This window comes from Anolis carolinensis, chromosome 2 (assembly GCF_035594765.1).
Source record: "Anolis carolinensis isolate JA03-04 chromosome 2, rAnoCar3.1.pri, whole genome shotgun sequence".
Classification (NCBI taxonomy): domain Eukaryota; kingdom Metazoa; phylum Chordata; class Lepidosauria; order Squamata; family Dactyloidae; genus Anolis; species Anolis carolinensis.
This window is the reverse complement of record NC_085842.1, coordinates 171,679,248-171,705,822: the sequence shown is the minus strand read 5'-3', so window position 1 is coordinate 171,705,822 and position 26,575 is coordinate 171,679,248. Positions and strand designations below refer to the sequence as shown.

The following is a 26,575-nucleotide window of genomic DNA, read 5'->3' as shown; positions in this document are numbered from 1 at the left end:
GTTCTCTGTGGTTGTTACTCTTATTTCCTTTCTCACCTGAGTTTTAATCTTAGTGTTCATGTGGCCCGCCCTTGTTTTATTGTTCTTTTGATTTTGCTTAATGTAGTGTATATTATCATTTATTGTATTGTTTAATGTGTTATGATTTGTTGTTCTACTTATATTCTGTTATATTGTATCGTTCTGGGCATGGCCCTATGTAAGCCGCCCCGAGTCCCTGCTGGGGAGATGGTGGCGGGGTATAAATAAAGTTTATTGTTTATTATTATTATTATTATTATTATTGACACAACGACGTTGTATGACACAGCAAACAAGATAGACATGCTGGATTTCGTTTCACAAAACCACAAGTCGAACACTTCCCAAGTGTCTAGGACTGTGTGATGTATTTTCGGATGATGCGTGCAGATCCCAGCAGGGTGGCCTTTTGCAGTTGGCAGATCGTAATTTTGTCAATGTCTATTGTTTCCAAATGCCGGCTGAGATCTTTTGGCACAGCACCCAGTGTGCCCATCACCACCGGGATCACCTGCACTGGTTTCTGCCAGAGTCTTTGCAGTTCAATCTTGAGGTCCTGATAGCGGCTGAGTTTTTCCTGTTGTTTTTCGTCAATGCGACTGTCACCTGGGATGGCAACATCAATTATCCAAACCTTGTTCTTTTCCACAACTGTGATGTCTGGTGTGTTGTGTTCCAGAACTTTGTCAGTCTGGATTCGGAAGTCCCACAGTATCTTTGCGTGTTCATTTTCCACGATCTTTGCTGGTTTGTGATCCCACCAGTTCTTTGCTGCTGGCAGGTGGTACTATTATTATTATTATTATTATTATTATTATTATTATTATAGGTGGTGTTTTTTCATCAGTTTCCTTATGTGGTCAGTGATTCCCTTGATGTATGGTAAGAAGACTTTTCCTCTGGGTGGATCGTTGAGTTATTTTTATTGGGGAGAGGATGGGGGTAGTCCTCTGCTCAGGCTTCCCTTACCACCTTAAGGCACAGGAGATGGCTCCTCCTTAAAAGCGGTACCATTGGGCCTCTCCAGCCCATCCCTTTGCCTGATGCTGATGCTGCCGGTTTCTGCAGCAGGAGAGGAAGGAGGGAGGAGAAAGATCCAGGCGTTGCAAGCATCAGTCGCAGGAATAGCAGGAGGAGGAGGACTCAGGGAGCGCAGCATCCAAGGAGCAGAGCCTGCAGACAGGAGGACCGCCAGCCCAGCCAAGAGAGAGCCCCGTCGCTCTGCTGCTGCTGGGGGGTGACAGGCAGGCAGACAGGCACCCAGGCTCCTTTCCTGCGCCTTTTCCCGGGAATCGCGCCCCGCCAAGCCCCTCGCCGCACCTCTTCCCATCCACCAAAATAGAGCCTTCTCCCGCCAGCATGACGACCGAGGTCAATGAATGCAGCATCAAAGTGCTCTGTCGCTTCAGGCCCTTGAACCAGTCGGAGATCATCCGGGGGGATAAATTCATCCCAGTTTTCCAAGGCGATGACACCGTCATCATTGGGGTGAGTGAAGGGCGGGGAAGAAATGGGTTTGTGAGGTCTCTAGGCCCTTCCACACCGCCCTATATCCCAGAATATCAAGGTTGAAAATCCCACATTATCTGAATGTGGGCTGAGATAACCCAGTTCAAAGCAGATATTGTGGGATTTTCTGCCTTCATATTGTGGGATATAGGGTTGCGTGGAAGGGCCCTGTCTATATCGCTTTCTGCATCTATAGCCCTTTCTCCTCACCTCCTCCTTCTCCCTGCCCTTCTCCCCCATCTTTTTTCTCTCCCCTTCTCTCCCCCTTCTTCCAATCCATCTCTCTCCTCACCTGCCTCTACATGACCCTTCCACACAGCCTTATAACCCAGAATATCAAGGCAGAAAATCCACAGGACTGGATTATCTGAGTCCACACTGCCATATAACCCAGTTCAATGTGGATTTTATACAGCTGTGTGGAAGGGGCCTGTGTGCCCACTTCTTTCGCTCTCTTTTTCTCTCTCTGCCTCTCTCTCTTTCTTCTTCTCTCTTTACCACTTTTTCTCTTTTCCTTTTCTCCCTCTATCCCTTCCTCTCTTTCCCCCCTTTTCTCCCTCTCTTCCTTTCTCTCTTTCCCTCTTTTTCACTGTCCATCTCTCTTTTTCCTCTTTCCTCTCTCCATCTCCCCCCTTTTTCTGTCTTCCCTTTCTCTCTTTCCCTTTTTACTCTAGCCAATCTCTCTCCCCTTTTCTCCCTCTCCCCCTTTCTCTTTTTCTCCCTCGCCCCCTTTCTCCCTTTCTTCCTTTCTCTTTCCCTCTTTTTTGCTCTCCATCTCTCTCCTTTTCTCCCCTTCTCTCTTTCCCTCTTTCCCCCCTCTCTGGGCCCTTCCACACAGCCATATAACCCAGAATATCAAGGCAGATAATTCACAATATCTCTTTGAACTAGGCTAGCTGAGTCCACACTGCTACATAATCCAGTTCAATGTGGATTTTATACAGCTGTATGGAAGGGGCCATGCTCTCTCCATCTCTCTTCCCCCTTTTCTCCCTCTCTCCCTTTCTCTTTTCCCCTCTTTTTCTCTCTCCATCCCTCTCTCCCCTTTTCTCCCCATCTCTCTTTCCCTTTTTTCCTTTCTTTCTCCACCTCTCTTGTTCTTTCCACCTCTCTTCCTCCCTCCTCACTCTCCCTTTCTCTCTGTGTGTGTGTGTGTTGGGGAAAACTGGGAGGCCTTCTTTTTATGGATTGCTCTCAGGCTCAATCTTCTCTCAAGCCATCTATTCTATTCTGTGATCTTTCGTACATGCTGCTTGTTTCCTTATGGATCCCCTCAGCTCAACACTCTCTTTACCCTTTTAAAATGGTCTTTTTGACATGAAAATCCATCTGCATAAACACGCTTTCCCCATCCCTCTCTGAAGGATGCCTTGAGTTTCTGCTTCCATTTTTGTGCGTTGCTGCTTCCCTCCATCGCTCTGCAGGCTTGGTCAGCTGGGTGTGGCTAGCTGAGCTGTTGGTTTGGCCACTGGGAAGAAAGGAGCCCTTGGGAGCCGGGAGGGAAACTACAAGCTACTTTCCTTTCCGACTGTCCATCCCTCACACAGCCCATATGTTATCTTGCCTTTTCAAACCTTAAGACCCCATCCTTCGAGCATCTAGCCAAGTTCTGCTTGTGACTCCTGAGGTTACCATTCTCAAAATGCCCAAAGGTCACCTGCCTAATTACCACCTGTATTTTTTTTTTTTTTACAAATCACCATGTTTGTATCCATAACCCAGTGAAATAACATCCATCTGTGCAGTATAAAGATCAGGGCTAAAATGGTGCAGGTGGCTAGCTAAGGCGCCTGGAGGTTGTTTACTCGGAAATGGCAACGCCCCTGAAGCTTGTCCCTACGGTCCTTGTCCTTGTCACTTGGTACCATTCTGGATTTTCAACCTGCTGATTGTTTGGATTTTCCCGTTGCTAAATCCACCATCTGTCAGAAGAGAAGGAATGGTGGTAATGCGTTTTTTTTCCAAGGGAGTGAGCATGGTTATGCTCCCAGTGCCACCTTGCTCATGCTATGCCCAACAATGGTGCTGACATCTCCCCATGCAACTGTTTTATTGCAAAGAGTGACACCTTACTGAGCGTGTGGTTGTGAAATGAGTAGGTTATCTGCTTTGTATGGCAGGCCAGCTGATGTGAGGGTGCCTTATCTCAACATCATCCTTCATAAAGGTGATCAATTGATCACTGCTTGTACAGCTGTGATGAGCAGGTGACATCCCCGCATCCCCAAATCTGAAGGACCTGCTCAAGGTGACCCAACCATTTGTGGCATATGCAGGGATTAGAACTTGGGCCATCTTTTTGACCGGCTACCACAACCCTTAGTTGGCAGCTCATCTCTCTGTGGTTTCTGAGTGCCTTGCTATGCTTTTGCTGCAGAGAAAGCAATCAATCTGCCTGCTATTGAAGCCTGAGTCTTCTTTCTGTTTTTTTTTTGTGTGTGTGTGTGAGGAGCAAAAAACTTGAGAAACTGCAAGTCGCTTTTGGTGTGAGAGAATTGGCCATCTGCAAGGACATTGCCCAGGGGATGCCCAGATGGAGCTGACAGATGGGAGCTCATCCCGCTCCCCGGATTTGAAAGGTCGATATTTTGGTCAGCAGTCCTGCCGACACAAGGGTTTAACCCAGTGGTTCTCAACCTGGGGATCAGGACCCTTGTGGGGGTTGCAAGGGGGTGTCAGAGGGGTCGCCAAAGACCATCAGAAAACACAGATTTCTGATGGTCATAGGAACCCCTTTGGCAGAGAAGGCTGAAGATCTCTCCATCTGTGCCAAGTTTGGTACAGATCCATCATTTTTTGAGTCCACAGTGCTCTCTGGATATAGGTGAACTACAACTCCAAAACTCAAGGTCAATGCCCAACAAACTCTTCCAGTAATTTCTGTTGGTCATGGCAGTTCTGTGTGCCAAGTTTGGTTCAATTCCATAATTGGTGGAGTTCAGAATGCTCTTTGATTGTAGGTGAACTATAAATCCCAGCAACTACAACTCCAAAATGACAAAATAAATCCTTCCCCCCAACCCCACCAGTATTCAAATCGGGTACTTGTGCCAAATTTAGTCCAGTGAATGAAAATACATCCTACATATTAGATATTTACATTACGATTCATAACAGTAGCAAAATCACAGTTATGAAGTAGCAACTAAGACAATTTTATGTTTGGGGATCACCAGAACATGAGGAACTGTATTAAGGGGTCTCAGCATCAGGAAGGTTGAGAACCACTGGTTTAACCCATTGTGCCACCTGGGGCTCCTTCTTTCCTATGAAACAGGCACATTGAAACCTGCAGTGTCAGGTTTACTTAGGTGCCAAATTAATCCCCTTTGCTCTGATTTGGTAGAGGAAAATATATATTATTGAAACAAACCCACATAGATGCCTCTTGATTTGCTATTGCTGTGCCGCAGAATCATCCCTGGTTGGTGCCTCATGCAGAAATCCCAAAATATGGGAAGCTTCCTCCCTTAGTTTGATGGCCTTTATTTTGCTTTGTCTTTTGAGGCCTGGGCAGCAGCTTCTGTTTGGCTACTTGAAACAATTTCAGATTGACGCTTGTTTGCTGTAAAGTCCACATCAGCTGCAGACCCTTTAAATACAACGTGCTGATATTAAGGTGGATTTGTGCTTACAAATTAGAAGTGTCTGGCTGTTATTGTTTTTCCATGTTTGTTTATTTCCTTCCCTGGGAAAGGTAGCAGGCCAGATTTTATTCCTTTGGAACAAAACACCAGTGAGGCCACCATGCCCATCGTTCCAGAGAGACCGAGCAGCGTGGTGTAATGCTCTTGCCTTGCCTGGCTGCTGCTTCGTCATCTCACAGCAGTGACAGGGGACAGTCGGCTTCCTAAGAACCACTCCCTTCCATTGTGTGTTGCTCCCTCCGTCCATCATAGAAACCATTGCCATCTAAATGGTTCATTTTACACCTCCAAATCCCCCAGACTTCAGCATTGTTTCGATCCTCTCCCGCCTGCAGTTGGCACAATTGTATGTAATTTCAGATGTGATGGAAAGCAAATGCAAGTGGGATTTTGCAGGCATTCCCAGAAGGCATCCTCTTCAAGCCTGCTTATACAACTCCCCTATCATCATCAGGTTCTTAACCTGATGGGGTTCTTGGGATGGGTGGAAATCACACCACCCTTGCTAATGCATAGCGATTCGTACTTATCGATTACTTTGGCTTAACAGTTTTTTTTAATCTCATGCTGAACATCTCTGGGTGGAATTTTAATTTTTTTTAAAATTCCCCCCAACCTTACTACCCTGTTTCCCCTAAAATAAGACATCCCCAGAAAATAAGACCTAGTAGAAGTTTTGCTGAATTGCTAAATATAAGGCCTCCCCTGAAAGTAAGACCTAGCAAAGTTTTTGTTTGGAAGCATTCCCAATGAACAGAACACCAGAGCATGCAGGATCGGTAAAGATACATACCATAGAGTGTTGTACGTGGAAATGATGGTAGTAACAAGAAATTTTTGATAGGATTCACAGTTTGTCTGGTTATGCTGGTTTATGATGACAACTACTGTGCAGTATATAATAAATGTTTGTTTTTTTGTTCAACAATAATTCTTCTTCATGGAAAAATAAGACATCCCCTGAAAATAAGACCTAGAGCATCTTTGGGAGCAAAAATTAATATAAGACACTGTCTTATTTTCAGGGAATCACGGTAATTGGATTGGCTTTTTAAAAAATAGTTTTTATTGTGAGTTTTTCAGGAAGTTTACAGTGCAGAGGGGAATTGGGGATAGGGGAAAGGAAATAAAAAGGGGAAAAGAACTTAAAAAAAAAACAGAAATTAGAAGGGAAAGAGTATACATCTAAATGTAGTGGACCTCCGGTCCATTCCACAGGGGTAATAATTCACAAGAAATTATTTCTAATATTTTCTATGTCTTCATCCTTATTTTCTACCCTTACTCTATCAAATATTCATTTCTTCTTATTTTGGGTACCCTCATTAACTATGATCTATTCAAATGCAATGTGTTGTTTTTCCTGGAGCTACTTTTTTTTACCAGGGACCAGTCAGTCTTCTGTCATCTTGTTTGGTCTTGTTGTAAGAATGTCATAGAGTCCAAATCCATATAGTCCCTTAGTTTGATGATCCAGGCTTCTTCTGATGGGATTTCTTTGGTTCGCCATCTCTATGCTATCAGTGACCGCGCTGCCGCTGTTATGTGAAAAAATAGTATGTCTTCGTTTCTTCTTAATTCAATATCGATTAGGTTTAGCAGATGATACTCGGGTTTGAGATCGAATTTTTTATTTAAGATTTTTTGTGAGTGATCATGATTTTTTTTTTCCAGAATTTCTTAATCTCTTTACACTCCCACCGATTGGCCTGACATGATAGAAAACCAACTCTTTAGTTGTGAGCCCCCAGTCTTTCTCTCTTCCTTGGTGAAAAAGAGTGTTGGGTAATTGGAACGCTTGCTTATTATTTGGTGACATTTCATCTGTCTCTGATTACAAGTGTGACTTGGCTGTGGCTTTTTAGAGGTTTGTTAAGAGGCCAGCATGGCTACTATGACTCACGCTTCCCTTCCACTTAATTAGTGTGCAAATCTCAAAGTGTAAAAGGAAAAGGTTTCAGCCTCCAGATGATCACGGTGCACCAGTCTGTTATCATCTTTTAGAGCAGCTAAAATGGAAGCTGGGGCTGTTTCTCTTTTTTTTATCTTGGAGGCAGAATTCCATTTTGTAGAAGGCCTGGCTCTCCAGGCTACATTGTTCGCTTGGCATCCAGGGATAATATGGTTACAACTTGAAAACCCTTTCAAATGGAGGATTTGACTTAATGGATCTATACAGCATGAAGGCTAAACTGACAACATACATGAAAGGTATAATTTAGGATCACAAAGCTTATCGGGTTGTCACCCAGAAAACAAACTTTTCCCTTTAATAGTATTGTGACAGCAGAAGGATTTGCTTTCAATGTGTCTCCTAACCCATTACTTTCTAGATCCTATTGTTTACCCTTTCCTCTTTAGACAAGCCTTTGAGAATGTCTAGCCCAGTGGTATGCAATTATGATACAGCATAGCACTTTCATCCGACTCCCTTGTTCCTTCACTACAATTTGCCCTATCCCTTTCCTTTCTTCTTATTTACAGTTGGCCATGTTTTTACGGCAGTTGACACTATAGGTTATTGGGCTGTTCTGAGTTCAAATTGTTGTTTTTTATACTGGTGGTTTTATTTTGTATTGTACTGGGCGTTTATTTTATGTGTTGTTTTAGGCACCTTGTGTCATATGTAAGCTGCCCTGAGTCCCTTCGGGGAGATGGAGGCGGAGTACAAAAATAGAGTTGTTGTTATTATTTTATTATGACACAGCAAACAAGATAGATATGCTGGATTTCGTTTCACAAAATCACAAGTCGAACACTTCCCAAGTGTCTAGGACTGTGTGATTGTTGTTGTTGTTATTTATTATTATTCCTAGTGCTCTACATAGTATTTTATCTCCTCTACAAACAGGGAAGTAGGGTGAATGAGAGCTAGGGAAAAATACAATACAAATATTTCCTCAAGCTTTGACTTTAATAAACGGTGAAGGTTTCCCCTTGACATTAAGTCTAGTCATGTCTGACTCAGGGGGTTGATGCTCATCTCCATTTCTAAACCGAAGAGCTGGCGTTGTCCATAGACACCTCCAAGGTCATGTGGCCAGCTTGTCTATATGAAGCACTGTTACCTTCAAGTCGAAGCAGTACCTATTGATCTACTCACATTTGCTAGGTTGGCAGAAGCTGGGGCTAGCAATGGGAGCTCACCCTGTTCCACAGATTCAAACCGCTGACCTTCTGGTCAGCAAGTTCTGCAGCTTAGTGGGCGGCACTGCGGCCCCCTTGATTTAATACATGCACATTATTTTTAAATTGTTATATTTTATCAGCTTGTTATATTTTATTAACCACTGCTCAATAACGAAAAGTGATCTTTGCAATTTAGAATAAAATTTATGACCATGAATTGTGCAAATGAAACATAAATGTAATAAACTAAATTCAGCAATAAACCCAAGGTAAAGATATAACAGTAGCAGGGAATAACTCCAATGCAAAAGACTTCAGCATCGGGTTGCTGTGAGTTTTCCAGGCTGTATGACCATGTTCCAGAAGCCACATCTATAGTAGCAGGCATTCTCAGAGGTTGTGAAGTCTGTTGGAAACTAGGCAAGTGGGGTTTATATATCTGTGGAATGTCCAGGGTGGGAAAAAGAACTCTTGCCTGTTGAAGGCCAGTGTGAATGTTGTAATTGGCCAGCTCAATTAGCATTAAATGGCATTGCAGTTCAAAGCCCAGCTGCTTCCAGCCTGAGGGAATCCTTTGGGGTGTGTTAGCTGGCCCTGATTGTTTCATGGCTGGATTTCCCCTCTTTTCAGAGTGTTGTTCTTTATTTACTGTCCTGATTTTAGAGTTTTAGACTTCAGTATCACTCAAAGTTATTTATGGATGAAAGGACTATAGAAGTATAAAAGTCTGGATTGACCAGAAACAGAATTGACCAGAAAGGGAAACTTGTTCTGACTGAAAGCTGGCAACGGGACCACTCATTGGTCTTGTTCAAGATTACAAAATTTCCATTTGATTGTGCATTTTTATATACATTCCCCTTCTCCAGAGGCAGACACCTTGTGATTGTGTGCCTTCAAGTAGTTTTTGATCTATGGTGACCTGAAGCTGACCCTATCACAGGATTTTCTTGGCAGTATTGGTTAAGAAGAGGTTTGCCAATGTATTCCTCTGGGGCTGAGAGATGCATTAAAATAAAGTAATAACACAAAAAATCATCATCATCATCATATTTATTTATACCCCGCTTTATCTCCCCAAAGGGGACTCAAAGCAGCTTGACATAAAAGCATTGGTATCCAATTAAAAATATACAAATATATAAACATTAAAACACAGTAGATGCTGCAATTTAGAAGTAGATACTTCAATTTAAAGCCAAAAGTATAACTAGGTAAAGGTAAAAGTTTTCCCCTGACATTAAGTCTGGTTGTGTCCGACTCTGGGGGTTGGTGCTCATCTCCATTTCTAAGCTGAAGAGCCGGCATTGTCCTCAGACACCTCCAAGGTCATGTGGCCGGCATACCTGCATGGAGCGCTGTCATAGTATAAATAGAGTATAGTTAAAGTATAACTAGAGCTGTTAAAATGATCAGACTATATAGTCATAGATAAGGTACATGTGCACACAGAAAAAAACACCTTACACTCATAAATATTACTACCCTCCGGAATTATTTTTGTTTTATGTCTTCAATTTGAAGCTGACACATGGCAAACCTTCTATAGGATTTTCTTGTCTGCAGCTGGGAACTGTCTCCCAAGTTGCCCAAAGTCAGCCTATGGATGGCCATAGCTCAATAAGAATTTGAACCCAGGTTTCCAGAGTCCTAGTCCAATATTCAAATCAGTGCACTGCACTGGAGGAATTATTTATAACCTGCAGATAGTATCGAGGTATGAATGCTGAAGTTTGTAACCGAGCAGAGTTGCAGATAAATAGATGATCCACTTAAGCACTACCATTTTTTTTAAAAAAAAAGTGTCAGAAGGTGATATTTGGATTTTAATGTTTCTATAGAGGAGTTAATGTAGAAACCATTGCTGCAATTAAGATAGCAACTGATACTTCCATCCTAGTGGGGAAGCACTTCTCATCCTAATGAAAGTCCCTGAACTTTCATCTTAGATTTTCAAGTTTTCAACTATATTTGCATTGGGCAGTCTTTGAGCTGTGGGAGAGTGATCCTAATACTTCTCAACTACAACTTGCATCACCTCTAATTTGAATAGACAATGGTGAGAGATTTCTTAGAGATCTCATAGAGGTGGCCATTCATCACAGAGGTATGTCAGAGCATACTACATATGCCGGCATGTTGCCAGAGGATCATTTACTATTAATTTAAGTTTATTTTCCCAATATCAGAAGAACGCTATGCTACCAACCCCAGAAAAAAAGAATCTTATTTATTTATTTATATCCCACCTCTCTCCCAATTTAGGTCTTCACATCTAAGAGTTGGAAGAGGTAGTCTAACATGCTGCAATGCAGGAATATACAACTGCAGCACTTCTCAAAGATGTCCCTTAACTATAGTTTAGAGTCCTCCAGAGAAGGAGAGTCCATCACCCTTTAAAGCAGGCCATTATACTACTGAATTGTTTTTATTGTCACATTTCCCCCCCTAATATTTAGGTGGAATATTTTTTTTCTTGTAATTTGAGCCCAGTGGTTCATGTTCTAGTCTCTGGAATTGCAGAAAACGTTCACTCTATCTTAGAATAATAGAATTATATAATAATAGATTTGGAAGAGACCACACGGGCCATCTAGTCCAACCCCCTGCCATGTAAGAAAAGCACACATAAAATACCCTTGACAGATGGCCATCCAGCCTCTGTTTAAAAGTTTCCGAGCAAGGAGCTTCCACCACACTCTAAGGCAGAGAGTTCAGTTGTTGAACAGCTCTTACAGTCACAAAGTTCTTCCTAATGTTCAGGTGGAATTTCCTTTGCTGTAATTTGAACCCATTACTCCGAATCCTAGTTTCCAGAGCAGCAGAAAACAAGCCTGTTCCCTCTTCCTTATGACACTGTTTCACATATTTATGCATGGCTATCATGTCTTCTCTCAACTTTCTCTTCTGCAGGCTAAATATACCCAGTTCTTTAAGACACTCTCATAGAGATTCATGGTCTCTAGATTTTTAATCATTTTATTACTCTCCTCTGGACACTTTCCAGCTTGTCAATATCTCTTTTGAACTGTGGTGGCCAGAATTGGACATAATATTCCAGGTGAGGTCTGATCAAAGCAGAATAGAGAGGCACAATAACTTCCCTCGATCTAGACATTATAGTCCTTTTGATGCAGCCCAAAATCCAATTGACTGTTTTAGCTGCTGCATCACACTGTTGGCTCACGTTCAACTTGATGTCCACGAAGACTCCAAGATCTTTCTCACATGGACTGTTGTCGAGCCAGGCGTCACCCATCCTGAATCTTTGCATTTCATTTCTTCTGCCTAGGTGGAGTATCTGACATTTGTCTTTGTTGAAATTCATTTTGTTCGTTTTGGCCAATCAGCTCTCTAATCTGTTAAGATCATTTTAAATTCTGATCCTGCCTTCTGGAGTATTAGCTATCCCTCCCAATTTGGTGTCATCTGCAAACTTGATAATTACGCCCTCGAAACCTTCATCCAAGTCCTTAAAAAAGATGTTGAACAGAACTGGGCCCAGGACCAAACCCTTCGACACTCCACTCATCACTTCTTTCCACATCTTCTACATGACATCTCTTGAGATATTTTAATATGGTGACATATCATCTATCAATTTTATCTTCTCCAAGTTAAATATGAAAAATTCCCTAAGGCATTCCTCCTAGGGCTTGGTTTCTAGACTTTTGATGATCTTTATCAACTTTTTCTGGACATATTCCAGCTTGCTAATATCCTTCTTAAATTATAGTGCCCAAAACTAGACACAGTATTTCAGGTGAGGTCTCAATAAAGCAGATTAGAGAGGGACTATTATTTCCCTCAACCTGGAAGTTATCCTCCTATGGATGTAGCCTACAATAGCAATGGCCTTTTGACTATTGCATTACACTGTTTAACTTGCAGTCTTCTAAGACCCCTAGATACTTTTCACACACATTGCTTTCCTGCTAGCATACCTAACATTTCAGATGAAAACAAGGACAGGTAGCCAAGCAATATCATAGCATGTTCAAAATAACAAAAATTACACTCAAAAACATAACATATTAAAGAGGCTGCATTGTTTTGCTTTCGCTTGAGTCTACTGGGAGGGCATAATTCAGCTCCTCTCTCTGCTAGTGAGGCTGGAGCTACTCTTCCCTATATCCCAGGATCTGATCCCAGGTTATCTGATTATCCCAGATTATCTGGTAGTGCAGACTCTTATAACCCAAAACAGATAATCTGGGGTCAGATCCTGCGATACATGGCAGTGTAGATCCAGCCTGAGTTAACTAAGTGCAAATTGTTTTGCACTTGAACTCCGTTCGCAGCAACTCAAGTTAAATGGGGGTACAGGGGGAAAGTGAGAAGATGGAGGTAGTTTTAAATGTAGTGTAAAAAGTAAGGTGGCAGATGATAAACCAGGACTGTACCTCTACTGATGTCACTCATCCTGTTTTCTGCATTTAATATTTCCTACCTTGGTGGAGCACCTTACATTTATCTCTGTTAATATTAATTTTGCTAGGTTTGGCCCAGCTTCCAATGCATTAATATTAGTTTCCTTTCTGTTCCTATCTTCTAGTGTATTACTCCTCCTAATTTGGTGCTATCAGCAAACTTGGCAACTTGGTAGCTAGACTTGCCAGGTCAGGACTGTCCCTAAAAGGTAGGCACAATCCTTTGTGATGTCCTGGGAGTGAGGGCAGCCCTGTTGATATTACAAGGTTGATGTCATTGAGATGAACCCTTGTGATGTCATTAAGTGTGATACCTTAAGCATCTCCCACTGCTATAGTGTACCATGATATCAAAAGCTTAAGGAGCTCCACTGGCTGCCATTCACCTTCTGGACCCAATTCAAGGTGCACGTGATCACCTACAAAGCCCTGAACGGTTTGGGACCCTCCTACCTTAGTGATTGCCTCTCCCCCTACGAACCTGCACGATCTCTTCGTTCGTTGGGGGAGGCCCTCCTCTCGCTCCCACCTCCGTCACAAGCACGGTTGATGGGGACGAGAGAGAGGGCCTTCTCCGTGGTGGCCCCCCGGCTCTGGAACTCGCTCCCCAGGGAAATCAGGCAAGCCCCCACTCTGGTAGCATTCAGAAAGAGCTTGAAAACCTGGCTCTTTACTCAGGCCTTTAGTTAAAGATTGCTCATCCCCATAGCAGTCTGTATCTGTGACCATTCCTGTACCGGTTTACACTTTTTACCTATGTCAACTTGATAAAGACACAGGGTCTATTCCCATCCCAATTTGCACTTCCAAGAATTTGCAGCACTTTATCAGTCACCTCGTATTTACAATATTTATATGGTGCACCTTACCCAGTCTACTTTTACAACCTCTCCGTTTTAATCCATGTTTTTATTAGCTCTTGTCATTTGTTTTTACTGGCTAATGTTTAAATTTTTATAATTGTGCATGTTTTTTGTCTATTGTTGTGTTTTATATTGCTATTGCTTTTATTCGGGCTTGGCCCCATGTAAGCCGCCCAGAGTCCCCTTTGGGGAGATAGAGGCGGGGTATAAAAATAAAGTTATTATTATTATTAAAAGCATCACATCTAAGAAATGAGGAAAACACCCAATCTCAAGATAGTGACCTGCCATGAGATTTCTCCCCACTGGAAGCCCGGAGACGAAAGTCCAGAGACAGAGATCTGGGAATCCTATTTGTGACTCTGCTGTGTAATAGGTAACTAAGGTGATTTATTTGATAAGTCTGGCTAAGCAACAGCTGGACCATAGAGCCTCCCAGACCCGAGAGTGGAAATTGTTTCATGCGGAGATACTTAAGAAATTATCTGTTTCACTTTTTTGTGTAAAATGTGTCCTTCTTGGACTACTGTATGAATTGGAACTTAGCTAAATAAAACCAGTGTAAAAGATAGCTGAAGACAACAGCAGTAGAAAGATCTGAAAAGCGCTATTATGGTTGGAAAAAGTAGGACTAAAATGCTTAAGAGGATAGAAGTGTCTTCACAACAGTGCCAAAAATGTTACAAAGTAGTTGTTGGACAAGCCTTTCTGGGAGGGCATTTCACAATCAGGATGCTATCATTGAAAATACCTTCTTAGCAACTACCTGCCTTGTGTCATTTGATGGGAAAATGAGTCTTTTGAGAGTAGACCCACACAACTTGTGGGAATATCTGACATCGGCATATATACCTGGCATTGCTCAGGTATCATTGTAACCACTATTTGCTACTGCTTTTTAACATCTACATGAAACTGCTGGGTGAATCATCTGGAGTTTTGGAGTTGGGTACCATCTGTACACGGATGACACTCAACTCTACTACTGTTTCCAAGAAAGCTCCCCGGATCCTAAACCAGTGCCTGGCAGCCATGATGGACTGCATGAGGGTCAACAAACTGAGGCTTAATCCAGACAAGACAGAGGTCTTCCTGGTCAGTCGTGAGGCATAGGGTGGCAACCTGTGCTTGATAGAGTTACACTCTCCCTGAGGACACAGGTCCGCATTCTGGGGTCCTCCTGGACTCAGTGCTGATGCTTGAGGCTCAGGTCTCGGCAGTGGGCGGGTGGGCCTTTGCACAGTCTAAACTTGTGTGCCAACTGTGACTATACCTCAAAAAGCCTGACTTGGCCACAGTGGTCCATGCATTAGTTACATCCAGAATGGACTACTGTAATGCACTCTACGTTGGCCTGCCTTTGAAGATGACTCAGAAATTGCAAAGATCAGCAGCCAGATTACTAACCGGGGTGAGCTTTAGGGAGCATATCACACCCCTTATAAAGCAGCTCCACTGGCTTCAGACAAGTTTACGAGCCCAATTCAAAGTGCAGGTGATTACGTATAAATCCCTATATGATTCGAGTCCAACCTATCTTCGAAACTGCATCTCCTTATATGAACCGGCATGGACATTGAGATCTGCTGGGAAGGCCCTTCTCTCAGTCTCACCACCGTCTCAAGTACGGTTGGTGGAGACGAGAGAGAGGACCTTCTCGGTAATGGCTCCCCGACTCTGGAATACCCTCCCTAAAGAAATTAGATTAGCCTCCACTCTTCAAGCCTTTTGGGTGAGTTTAGAAACATGGTTCTTCAGATAGGCCTTTGATCCTGTGTAATTATGATCAGCTCAATGATCCACTGTTTATTTCACTTCACACTTTGTTAATGCAGATAGTCAGCTTTACTCCCAAGTTTTACTGCGTTTTAGAAAATTTTATAATTTTTATCATTTTTACAGCTTTATTAGCTGGGATTTTATGTGCGTTGTTGTTTTTATACTTATGTCATTGTGTTTATACTTATGTATTGTTGTTTATAAGTGGCACTTGAAGTGCTTCTGTGAGCCACCCCAAGTCCCTTCGGGGAGATGGTGGAGGGGTACAAATAAAGATTTATTATTATTACTGTCTCCTCCAGCTCTGAGAAGGCTTATCTCACAATGGCCCTTTCTACACTGTCCTATAGCCTGGGTTCTTATCCCAGATTATCTGCTTCAAACTGGATTATATGAGTCTCCACTACTAGATAATCTGGGAAAAGCAGATAATCTGGGATCAGATACTGGGATATAGGAGCAGGGTGGAAGGGGCCAATGTCTCCATAGTAATGTTCTGGCAACTCTCTTTGGGCAGACTCTCTTTGTGGCCCTTCCTTCCTTCCTTCCTTCCTTCCTTCCTTCCTTCCTTCCTTCCTTCCTTCCTTCCTTCCTTTCTTTCTTTTTTCTTCCCTCCTCATTCTTTCTTTCATCCCCTTCCTTCCTTCCTTCCCTTCCCTTCTTTTCTTCTCATTCCTCCCTCCCTTCATCGCTTCTTTCTCTTACTTTCCTTTCCTCCCCTCATATTTTCCTCCTTTCCTTTCCTTTCCTTTCCTTTCCTTTCCTTTCCTTTCCTTTTCTTCCCCTTCTATTCTTTCCTTTGTTCCCTCCTCCCTTCCTCCCTTACACTCATACACATGTCACCTGGCATTACCCAAGATGCTTAACCCCCTGTCTTTCCCAGTGACATCACAGAGGACCACTTCACCTAGCCACAGCCAATCCGCTCTCTCCAATCTCTCTCCCCTCCCTTCCTTTCTCCCCTCATACACACCTAGCAGTGGCTAATCTGCTTCACTCCCTTTGTTTCCCGCTCACAAGACAGAGGGCCATGTCACCTATCCAGACCCAATCAGCTTTGTTCATTTTCTTTCCCTATTTTCTGAGGCTAAAAGGGTGGGGTTTATTTTAAGTTGGATAATGAAGGATATGTGTGCCAAGTTTGGCCCAGACCCATCAAATCATGCAGGAGCCTTCATGGTACAAACACACACACACACACACACAGACTTTGACATTGATAGATTTCCTGAACCACTTGCAACCTCAAAATCCAATTGTCATGGGGACAGAAAGTGAGTGGAAATCTTCTGAACAGGGGCACAGGCAGCAAAACAACCACATGGGGTGTTAACCCTTCCCTGTGCTGTCCAAAGCTATACACACACGTATATGTGGCTGGACTTAACACTTCAAAATGTACCTATTCTAACTTGCAAACAAATTCAACTTAAGAACAAACCTACAGTACCTATCTTGTTCATAACTTGAAGACTTTTTTTCATGTCAGGAGCGACTTGAGAAACTGCAAGCCGCTTCTGGTGTGAGAGAATTGGCCGTCTGCAAGGACGTTGCCCAGGGGATGCCCAGATGTTTCGATGTTTTTACCATCCTTCTGGGAGGCTTCTCTCATGTCCAGGCATGGAGCTGGAGCTAATAGAGGGAGCTCATCTGCGCTCTCCCCGGGTTGAATTCGAACCTGGCAGCCTTCAGGTCAGCAACCCAACCTTCAAGTCACAAGGCTTTAATCCACTATGCCACCAGGGGCTCCAACTTGAGGACTGTCTGTATTCTTAATATAAAAACAACCATAATTACTGGAAAGACACTATTGTTTTTGGTGACACAGACAGTTATCAGAGATTACTGCTCTTCAGCTATCAGAGAATGTTTCCACCAAACTGGGAGAATATGGTGGAAACTCCAGGCATTTACAGCTCCTGTTGGATTTATTTGTCTCAACTGTGGCTGTCCACATTGTCCTTTAAGAGTTGTGCACTATTTTGATTGACGGAGCATCTACCATGGTGAAATTGCAGGTAGAAGAGATGCAGTAGTCAGAAATGTATTCAATGTGTTGTCGAAGGCTTTCATGGCTGGGATCACAGGGTTGTTGTATGTCTTTCGGGCTGTGTGGCCATGGTCCAGAAGTATTCTCTCCTGACGTTTCGCCCACATCTATGGCAGGCATCCTCAGAGGCCCGAAAGACATACAACAACCCAGAAATGTATTCCTTTTTTTAAAGAGGTGTAAAAAAGTTCTCCTTTCATCTCCATCAGCTATGAATATCCTAGGGCACTTCCACACAACCCTATATCCCAGAATATCATGGCAGAAAATCTCACAATATCTGCTTTGAACTGGGTTATTGGAGTCTACACTGCCATATAAAAGCAGATAATGTGGGATTTTATTCAGCTGTGTGGAAGGGTCCCTAGTAGCATGAGAAATTATGGGGCAGAAGAACATGGCTGCTTCATGAAGTTAAGCCCTGACATCTGGGACTTGAAGATATTTTAAGAATTGCTTCCAGGGATGTATTCTTTGTAGCCTCTTTCTATCCATCTCAATTTAATTCCAGCAGCTCAAAGATCAAATGGAACTCCTTTGATCTTGACCTCATAAGAGTTTAAGCTAGCAGTCCTTTCTGCACATGTTGACTCATCAAGTTAAGTGAGTTCAATGAAACTTTCTCTCAGGTAGGGGAATGTAGGAGTGCAACACAAGATTTCCCTCTGGATGGAAACTTGCTTAGGGTGTCTGAAAAGGAAGAGAGAGAATCTTGTGATATGGTCCCTTGGAGATCTGGATTCATTTTTTACATTAAATATGGTGAATTACTGCAATGCGTGAAAATGCATTTTCATTTACCCTGTGCTGAATTTCAGCACTCACTGGAAACTGAATCTGGTGACTGCTTTGAAGCAAAAGAGAAATGGCCAGTTCCCACCTTGGGTGGGATTAGACTATTTGTAGCCTGGCAACCATGAGAAGGAAAGTACTCTGTTCTGCAGAAAATCTTACAGGCAGGTTGAAGTGGAAAGGATGGGGGAAGATGTACGGATGCATTTGGTTGTGCTACACGTTTTGGGAGAAATTCGATGGGTGACTTGCAAACACATACACACAGAGTACGTTTCATTCAGATGTGTGGCTCTTAATGCGTCTTAACATATAGCTTAAGGGTAAAGGTTTTCCCCTGACATTAAGTCTAGTTGTGTCTGACTCTGGGGGCTGTTACTCCTCTCCATTCCTAAGCCGACGAGCTGGCATTGTCGGTAGACACCTCTAAGGTCATGTGGCTAGCATGACTGCATGGAGCGCCCTTACCTTCCCACCGGAGCGGTACCTATTGATCTACTCACATTGCCATGTTTTCGAACTGCTAAATTGCCAGAAGCTGGGGCTAACAGTGGGAGCTCACCCTGCTCCCCGGATCTGAACCACCAACCTTTCAGTCAGCAAGTTCAGCAGCTCAGTGGTTTAATCCGCTGCGCCATCAGGGGCTCAACATATAGCTTAATCCCAAATTATTTTAATCAGTCCACTAGATTATCCCTTATACTTGGGTTCGTTGGAGAGACTGAATGGTTTTGTGAAACAGTCCAAGAATGTATGGAAATGTGACAAAAGGTGATTTTTAAAAAACATATTATGTAATGTGACATCACTTGGCTATCTATGAAATGCAGCATTTGGTAATCTCAGGTCCTTTCCACACAGCCATATAACCCAGAAGATCAAGGCAGATAATCTACAATGTCTGCTTAACTGGATTATCTAAGTCCACACTGCCATATAATCCATATAATGTGGATTTTATACAGCTGTGTAGAAGGGGCCATAGATGTGTAGATCCCCTTGAAAAATATGGTAGGCAGCATTTGCAAAAATATGCAGTATTCAGATGTGATCTATCTATGGCAGTTATCAATATCACACCCTCTCAGACTTCATGATCTCTAGTTCATGGTTTTTTTTCTGTTGTGTCTGAGCTCACAGTGTCCATTAAAATGCCACAAATTAGATTCTGATGTTATGCTTATATTACGTTCTGGATTAAACATGCATACTGTGGAGCCTATAATTATTGAGCAGATTCACGAATATTGTATTGATCTGAATACTTCTTCATTTAAAATATGCTGTATATACTTGAGTATAAGCCTTGTTTTTCAGCCCCTTTTTTAAGACTGAAAAAGCCCCCCTTGGCTTATACTCGGGTGAGGGTCTTGATTGGCTTATATTTGGGTCAGCTTATACTCGATAATATATGGTACATTTATTATTTTTCTCTATTATTGTTGCTACTATTACATTTATTTTACTCTATTATTATTATTATTATTATTATTATTATTATTATTATTATTATTATTATTAAGACATTTATTATTTCAGTTTGATATTATTATTATTATTATTGTTATTATTATTATTATTACATTTATTATTTTACTCTATTTATTATTACTTGTATTATTTTCCTGTATTATTAATTTATTATTATTATTATTATTATTATTATTACATGTATTATTTTACTCTATTATTGTTAAAAGGATACATAAGCACATTTACATTGAAGAAGATGAGAATACTGATTTGATCAGAGTTGGACAGTCTTATCTTAAATTTGAGCTTTATGTAAATATTCAAAAACATTTAACCTACTGATGCCTCAATTAATGTAATTTTATTGGTATCTATTTTTATTTCTGAAATTTACCACCCTTGGCTTATACTGGAGTCAATGTTTTCCCAGTTTTTTTGTGGTAAAATTAGGTGCCTCGGCTTATATTCGGGTCGGCTTATACTCGAGTATATACTGGGCTCGGGCTGTGGCACAGGCTGGAGAGCAGCTGCAATGAATCACTGCAATGAATCACTCTGACCAGGAGGTCATGAGTTCGAGGCCCGCTCGGAGCCTATGTTTGTTTGTCTTTGTTCTATGTTAAAAGGCATTGAATGTTTGCCTATATGTGTAATGTGATCCGCCCTGAGTCCACTTCGGGGTGAGAAGGGCGGAATATAAATGCTGTAAATAAATACGGTAATCATTGTATAGAATTAACTGATAGAACATACTGGTATATGCCTTAGTTTAAACAGCCATAAAACAGTTTTGATATCTTAATAGAAGGTAGATCTATCAAGGGCTATTGTCCACAATGCCAAAGCAGACCTTTCATATGAGATAGACCAGTGGTTCCCAACCTTTATTTGATCAGGGACCATTTTGACCATGGACCACTCTCCAACATTAGCTCTAGTTTCAGAAACAGACCATATGCCATCCGGTACTCGCCATCTGCTTGCCCACAGAAAGCCATATTTAATAATCTAGAGCTGGTGTGGTCTATCCAATGCAATTTTCTGAATCAGCACCCCAAAAAACAAAGATACCAAGATTTTTTTTTGGTTAGATTGTGTTATTAATTATAGCAGTAACGGTGAGGCTGTAGACCACATTTTAGTTCTTGTGGACTACTGGTGGTCCACGGACCACAGGTTGGGAACCACTGAGATAGACTGTAAAGTACCAGTTGCAAACAGCAAAAGAGAGGGCTTGTTCTCTTCATGCCTAGCTTATAAAGGAAGTCAAATGCATCTGTCTGGCCACTTTGGAAGAGAGTTTAGAAACTTTAATTTGTAGGACTATAATTCCCAGAATGCTCAATCGACATAATAAGTGGCTGAAAACAATGGTAAATATAGCCAGAAAAGTAATTTCTTTCAAGGTTATGTACTGGGTTGTATTTTTTCCTGCAGAGCTTGTCATATTTTGTGATTCATACAATGTATTGAGGTATTATTTGCAAATGTAGGTTTTCTTTGGAAATATATTTGGCTTTATTGTGGGCATCAACAATTACTTTAAGAAGCCATCAATTAGTGGATGAAGCAAAGTAATGTCAGATTTGGAAGAGCAAGATCTGAAGTGAGCCAAAGTGTGAGCCCAAACATAACTTCCAGTCTCAGCCGCAATGTCTTCTCCACTTGATGTTTTCTTTCCACGCTGACATTTGTGCCCAGTTAAAACACATTTCACCCAGATGTGTAATTATTTGCACAATTTAACTAATTTAGAGAACATTTCTCCATAGTCTGACTATGCTTTAGTGTACTCCCCACCAATTAAGTGCATTTAGCAATTTGCATTTTAAAAGACTAGCATTTTTTCTGTATCTTTTTTTTCTTTTGGAGACTCTGTATAAACCTAACACATGTCCACATTGTCAAGGTGTCGGGTAGGCATAAAAATATGACCTCTTTCAAGACTATTGACTCAAAATGTATTTCTGACCCCAGTATGCACACACAGAGATAGATGGATTTGTTTTACATCATAGGACTTTATCACACAATGCTGCTAAAGCACAATTGCAGCAGGATAAAACATCAATTGATGGGATTTATTGCACAATATCATGGCTCTCCTCTGCTTTAACTGCCTCTTTTCATTGATAGAAAAAACCTGTTTTTCATCCTAACTAGATTAGATGCCAAGACTCACTGAATGAGTCTAGGTGGAACTAACCAACAGAATGGCAGTCCATAGTAATTAATTCTAAATTAGTGAGTTGCTATGAGTTTTCCGGGCTGTATACTTCACAACCTCTGAGGATACCTGCCATAGATGTGGGTGAAATGTCAGGAAAGAATGCTTCTAGAACACAGCCATACAGTCCAGAAAACTCACAGCAACCCAGTGATTCTGGCCACGGAAGTCTTCAACAATACAATTCTAAATTTGCATACACAAAAGTGTGTATATCTTTTCATGTCATCTGTTTTTGAGGAGGGATTAGGTTGTCTTTTTAGGGGGAGGGCATAACAACAACAACAACAACACTTTATTTATATACCATCTTTCTGCCCGTGGGGACTCAGAGCAGATTACAAACAATCAATGCCTTGTTACAATACAATGTGACACATGTACACAGATAAGGAAAAGGCTTCTCCTTTCATTTCCGGCTCTGGAGGCGGTGCTTATCTCTGGCTCTGGGGGAAGTACTCTTCCCCATTTTCAAGCCAATGAGCCTGCATTGTCATCTCATAGTTGTGTGACCGGCACGACTGCATGGAATGTCTTCATGTCTTTCCCCCTGAAGCAATACCTATTTATCTACTCACATTTGCATATTTTCAAACTGCTAGTTGATATGAGCTAGGGCTAACAGCGGGAGCTCTGCCATCTCGCAGATTCAAACCACCAACCCTCAGGTCAACAGTTTAGCAGCACAAGGGTTTAACAAACTCACTGCGCCACTGCAATGGGTTACAGTTCCCATCTATGACCCAAAGCATAAGTTCCCATCCATGACCCAAAGCATATAGAATGAGGCTACATGTCCTTCCACACTGCTCAGCAATACCACTTGGATCCCACTTTAGCTACCATGACAACATGCAGTGGACTCCTGAAATGTGGAGTAGGATCTTAAGCCCAGGTACAAGCAGCACTTTATCAACTACCTCATGTTTACAAATGTAGCGGCCAGTTCGTTTTTATGATTTTATTGCTGTATTTATTGTTGTATTTTAATTTATGCCGTTTACCAATGTTTTGCTATTTTTATGTTAATGTTGACTCTTGTGTGTGTGGTTCTTGTTATTTGATGTTTTATGTTTTTTATTGTATTTGACTGGGCTCTTGCCCAATGTGAGCCGCCCCGAGTCTCTTCGGGGAGATGGAGGCAGGGTATAAGAATAAAGATTATCATTATTACAAGTGCTCTGATACTTCCAAGTAATCTACAAACCCCGGGATTCCACAAAAAGGAAGCATGGCATCTTTGTGATATGACTGTGTTGTACAAAAAGGCCCTGGGTTCAATCCTAGATGCCTTCTATTTTAAAAGTGTAGCGTTGCCCCTCAGCACCCAATTGGCTTTCCACTGCCCATGGCTCACCCCATGATGTTTATACCCCTTATGATCTCTTTCAGCATTTCTCTTCTGGAATCCAGCTGCATCCAGCTGTTCCAGCCACAACCTTCTCGCCCTGCGACTATGCTTTGGCTACATCCTTTGTTGTTCCGAAAGCCGCTTTTCTGCACCCAGTATCCTGTCAAGTCTGAGCTTTCATTAGGTCACTCAGTCCCAGGCTCCTTGGTTCTTGCTAAGCAGATTAGAGGATTTCTGCAACTTCTTCTCTTCCTAGGAAATTGATTTTCAGTCCAGCTTTGGGCACCACAAAGCAGCGTTGCAGAAACTCTAAAGTAAACAGAGATGTTGCTGGGATAGGAGTCTGGCCACTGGAGATTAAAGGACTGTGGGCTGTGTTCTCTTTTTCATTTTTGCGCCTTATGTTTGGTGTTCCTTCTTAAAATTCTTGTTTTGCACTATTTCTCTCTCTCTTTCTCATTCATTCTAGATTTCACTGTTATTATTTCTACTATCACATACAACAATACTGAAGCTAACTGTATGATTAAGGTAAAAGGCTTTCCCCTGACGTTAAGTCCAGTCATGTCTGACTCTGGGGGTTGGTGCTCATCTGCATTTCTAAGCTGAAGAGTTGGTGTTGTCCGTAGACACCTCCAAGGTCATGTAGCCGGCATGACTGCATGGAGTGCCCTTACCTTCCCACCGGAGCGGTACCTATTGATCTACTCACATTTGCATGTTTTCGAACTGCTAGGTTGGCAGGAGCTGGAGCTAACAGCGGCTGCTCCCGCCGCTCCCGGGGTCTGAACCTGGGACCTTTCGGTCTCCAGCCCAGTGCTTTAATGCACTTCGCACAGGGGCTCCTCAACTGTATGATTACTTTATATAATAACTAGCTGTGCCCAGCCACGCGTTGCTGTGGCGTTGTCTGGTGGTGTTGGTGAGAAATTGTTGAGGTGGTGGTGGTATTGAATGTCTGTTGTATGGTTGTCTTTATGTTTAGTATGCACACTGAAGTGGATTATATGGCAGTGTGGAGTCAAGATAATCCAGTTCAAAGCAGATAATATAAGATTCTAAATGGGTTATATAGCTGTTTGGAAAGGCCTTGAGTCTACACTGCCATATAATTCAGTTAAAATTTGATAATCTGTGGAAGAGGCCTAAGTGAGGCCTAACTGTGCCTGTCCCCTGGGCTGAGGAGGTTGCTAAGAGACCAAGTGGGCGGAGCTTAGCCTTCAAACTGGCAGCAATTGGATAAAAACTATTATTCCTCTCCCTGTAATTAGGACTTTATTTTACTTTTCTTTTTGTTGTATCATCCTAGAGCCGTGAATGATGGGTTGTGTTGTCAAATTTCGAGGTTGGGGGGCCTGTAGTTTTGTTGTTTTGTCCGCTGCCCTGATGCCATCACTCTTTTATATATATATAGATGAACAGTGGTGGACTAGATCTAAAAATATGGGATAGCAGGAGATAAAATAGACCCACTCACAACTATGGCTGGTTCTACACTACCTTATATTCCAAGATCTGATCCCGGTTTATCTGCTTACCCCAGATTATCTGGCAGTGTAGACTCATATAATCTAGTTCAAAGCAGTTAATCTGAGATGAGATCCTGGCAGGTAGGACAGTGTAGATACAGCCTGGAAGACTATCATTTAATTTTTATATGATACTTTATACATTCAGTATTGCCCTGGTGTTGGAGGAGCCACTGTCCACCTGCTTTCATCCCTGCTTTCTTTTCCTCTCCTTTAATACCTGATTCCTCTTTCCTTTCTCTCCCTTCCTTCCCTCCTTTTCCCCCTCCCTCCCTCCAGCTTTGAGACCCCTTATACACTGCAATATAAAATCTAAATTATCTGCTTTGAACTGGATTCTATGGCAGTATAGACTCACATAATCTAGTTCAAAGCAGATAATGTGTATGGCAGTGTGGAAGGGGCCCTAGCAACAGCCAATCCAGCGGCACCACAAAGGGCCATTGGGTTGTCACCTAGGAACAGCTTTTGTGGTTCAGACAGTCAAAAGGCACAATTAAAATTGTTATTAACATAGTAATACAACATACATTTTAGTTGCATACAGTAATATTAGAACTATTATATTTTAATACAAATCTATAATATTTATATTGTATTTATATTATACTAGTTTGTGGACCTGGTGGTGCCCGAGTTATTTGAAAAAGGCATTGAGGGATATAGAAGCTCCTGAAATTTCCCCAATTATAGTAATTTAATTATGCATATGCACAATTACTATAATGAAATAGTAATGAAATTCCATTAGTCTTGTTATAATAATGAATTTTTCGCAAACTATAGAAACATTTTAGAAACAAAGTGCCAGCACCACCCAGTTTTGTAAAGACTTTTGAACCATTTTTTAAATGGATCACACATTCCTAATTTGGATTTTGTTTGGACTTTGGAATACCTTCATTTGCATATGTACATAATGCAATGAGTCCCAAGTCTAAATACAAAATTAAGTTATCCTTTATATACAACAGTGGCACAGCGAGTTAAACCGCTGAGTTGCTGAACTTGAATTCTGGATTTGGGTATTCTGGATCAGAGCCATTCAGCTCGTAGTTGCACGCATCATTCAGGAGACAGAATGAAATCCATGTGAAAGGGAAGAGCCCTTGATACCCAAAATACCTTAGAGAAGTGGTGCACATGCAAAATATTTCTGCACCTGCTCCCTTCTCTTGACCTTCATTTCCCCTCACTGCTGCTGCCTGTCTCCCTCTACTCATCCTCCTGCTGTTGTTATTGCCATAGAGAAAGTGCAAAGGACCTTAATTTGACAGTACCTATATAGATAGTCACCACCTGCTTCTACAGAAGGCAGCTGTGGCTTGGGCAGAATGTGGTGCCATTGCTTCAAAGCAAGCCCTGCACTCCAGTCCCTCTGCTAGCCAGTGCTCACACTTCAGAGTAGGTGAAGCAGGGCATATAAAAGCCAGCTGGCTCTTGGCTCTTTCTCCTCCTCCAGCTGGGACTAGGGTGACACTTGCCGCATCACAATAAGGAGACCGATGTGTCTCTGCTCTTGCGAGACATGAATCACAATGGCCTCTCTCTTCCTCTAACAGCTGCGGGTCACCCTTTCCAACAGGGCTGCTTCAGATGCCCAGAAGACAACAGCAATGTGGTTTTGTGTGAGATACTTGACTACAACTTCCGCCAGGAAGCCCAACATTAGTCAAATCTTGAAGCTGTTTCCAAAGGGGTAGTAGTCACATCGCATCTGCTGTAGCAAAAATAAGAAAATGCCTTGTGGCACCCTGAAGACTCGAGACATTTAA

General features: G+C 42.1%; 1 protein-coding gene across 2 annotated transcripts in view; it reads left to right on the top strand.

Annotated features, from left to right (window-relative positions):
* The first annotated feature begins 1,076 nt into the window (after positions 1 to 1,076).
* The window catches only part of kif5a (kinesin family member 5A), a 96,431-nt gene continuing 70,932 nt past the window's right edge, over positions 1,077 to 26,575 (top strand). For both annotated transcript variants that reach the window (XM_003223624.4, XM_008115066.3), the window contains exon 1: positions 1,077 to 1,509. In XM_003223624.4, the coding sequence (XP_003223672.1) occupies positions 1,381 to 1,509 (129 nt within the window). In that variant the 5' untranslated portion in view covers positions 1,077 to 1,380. The remainder of the gene's footprint in view (positions 1,510 to 26,575) is intronic.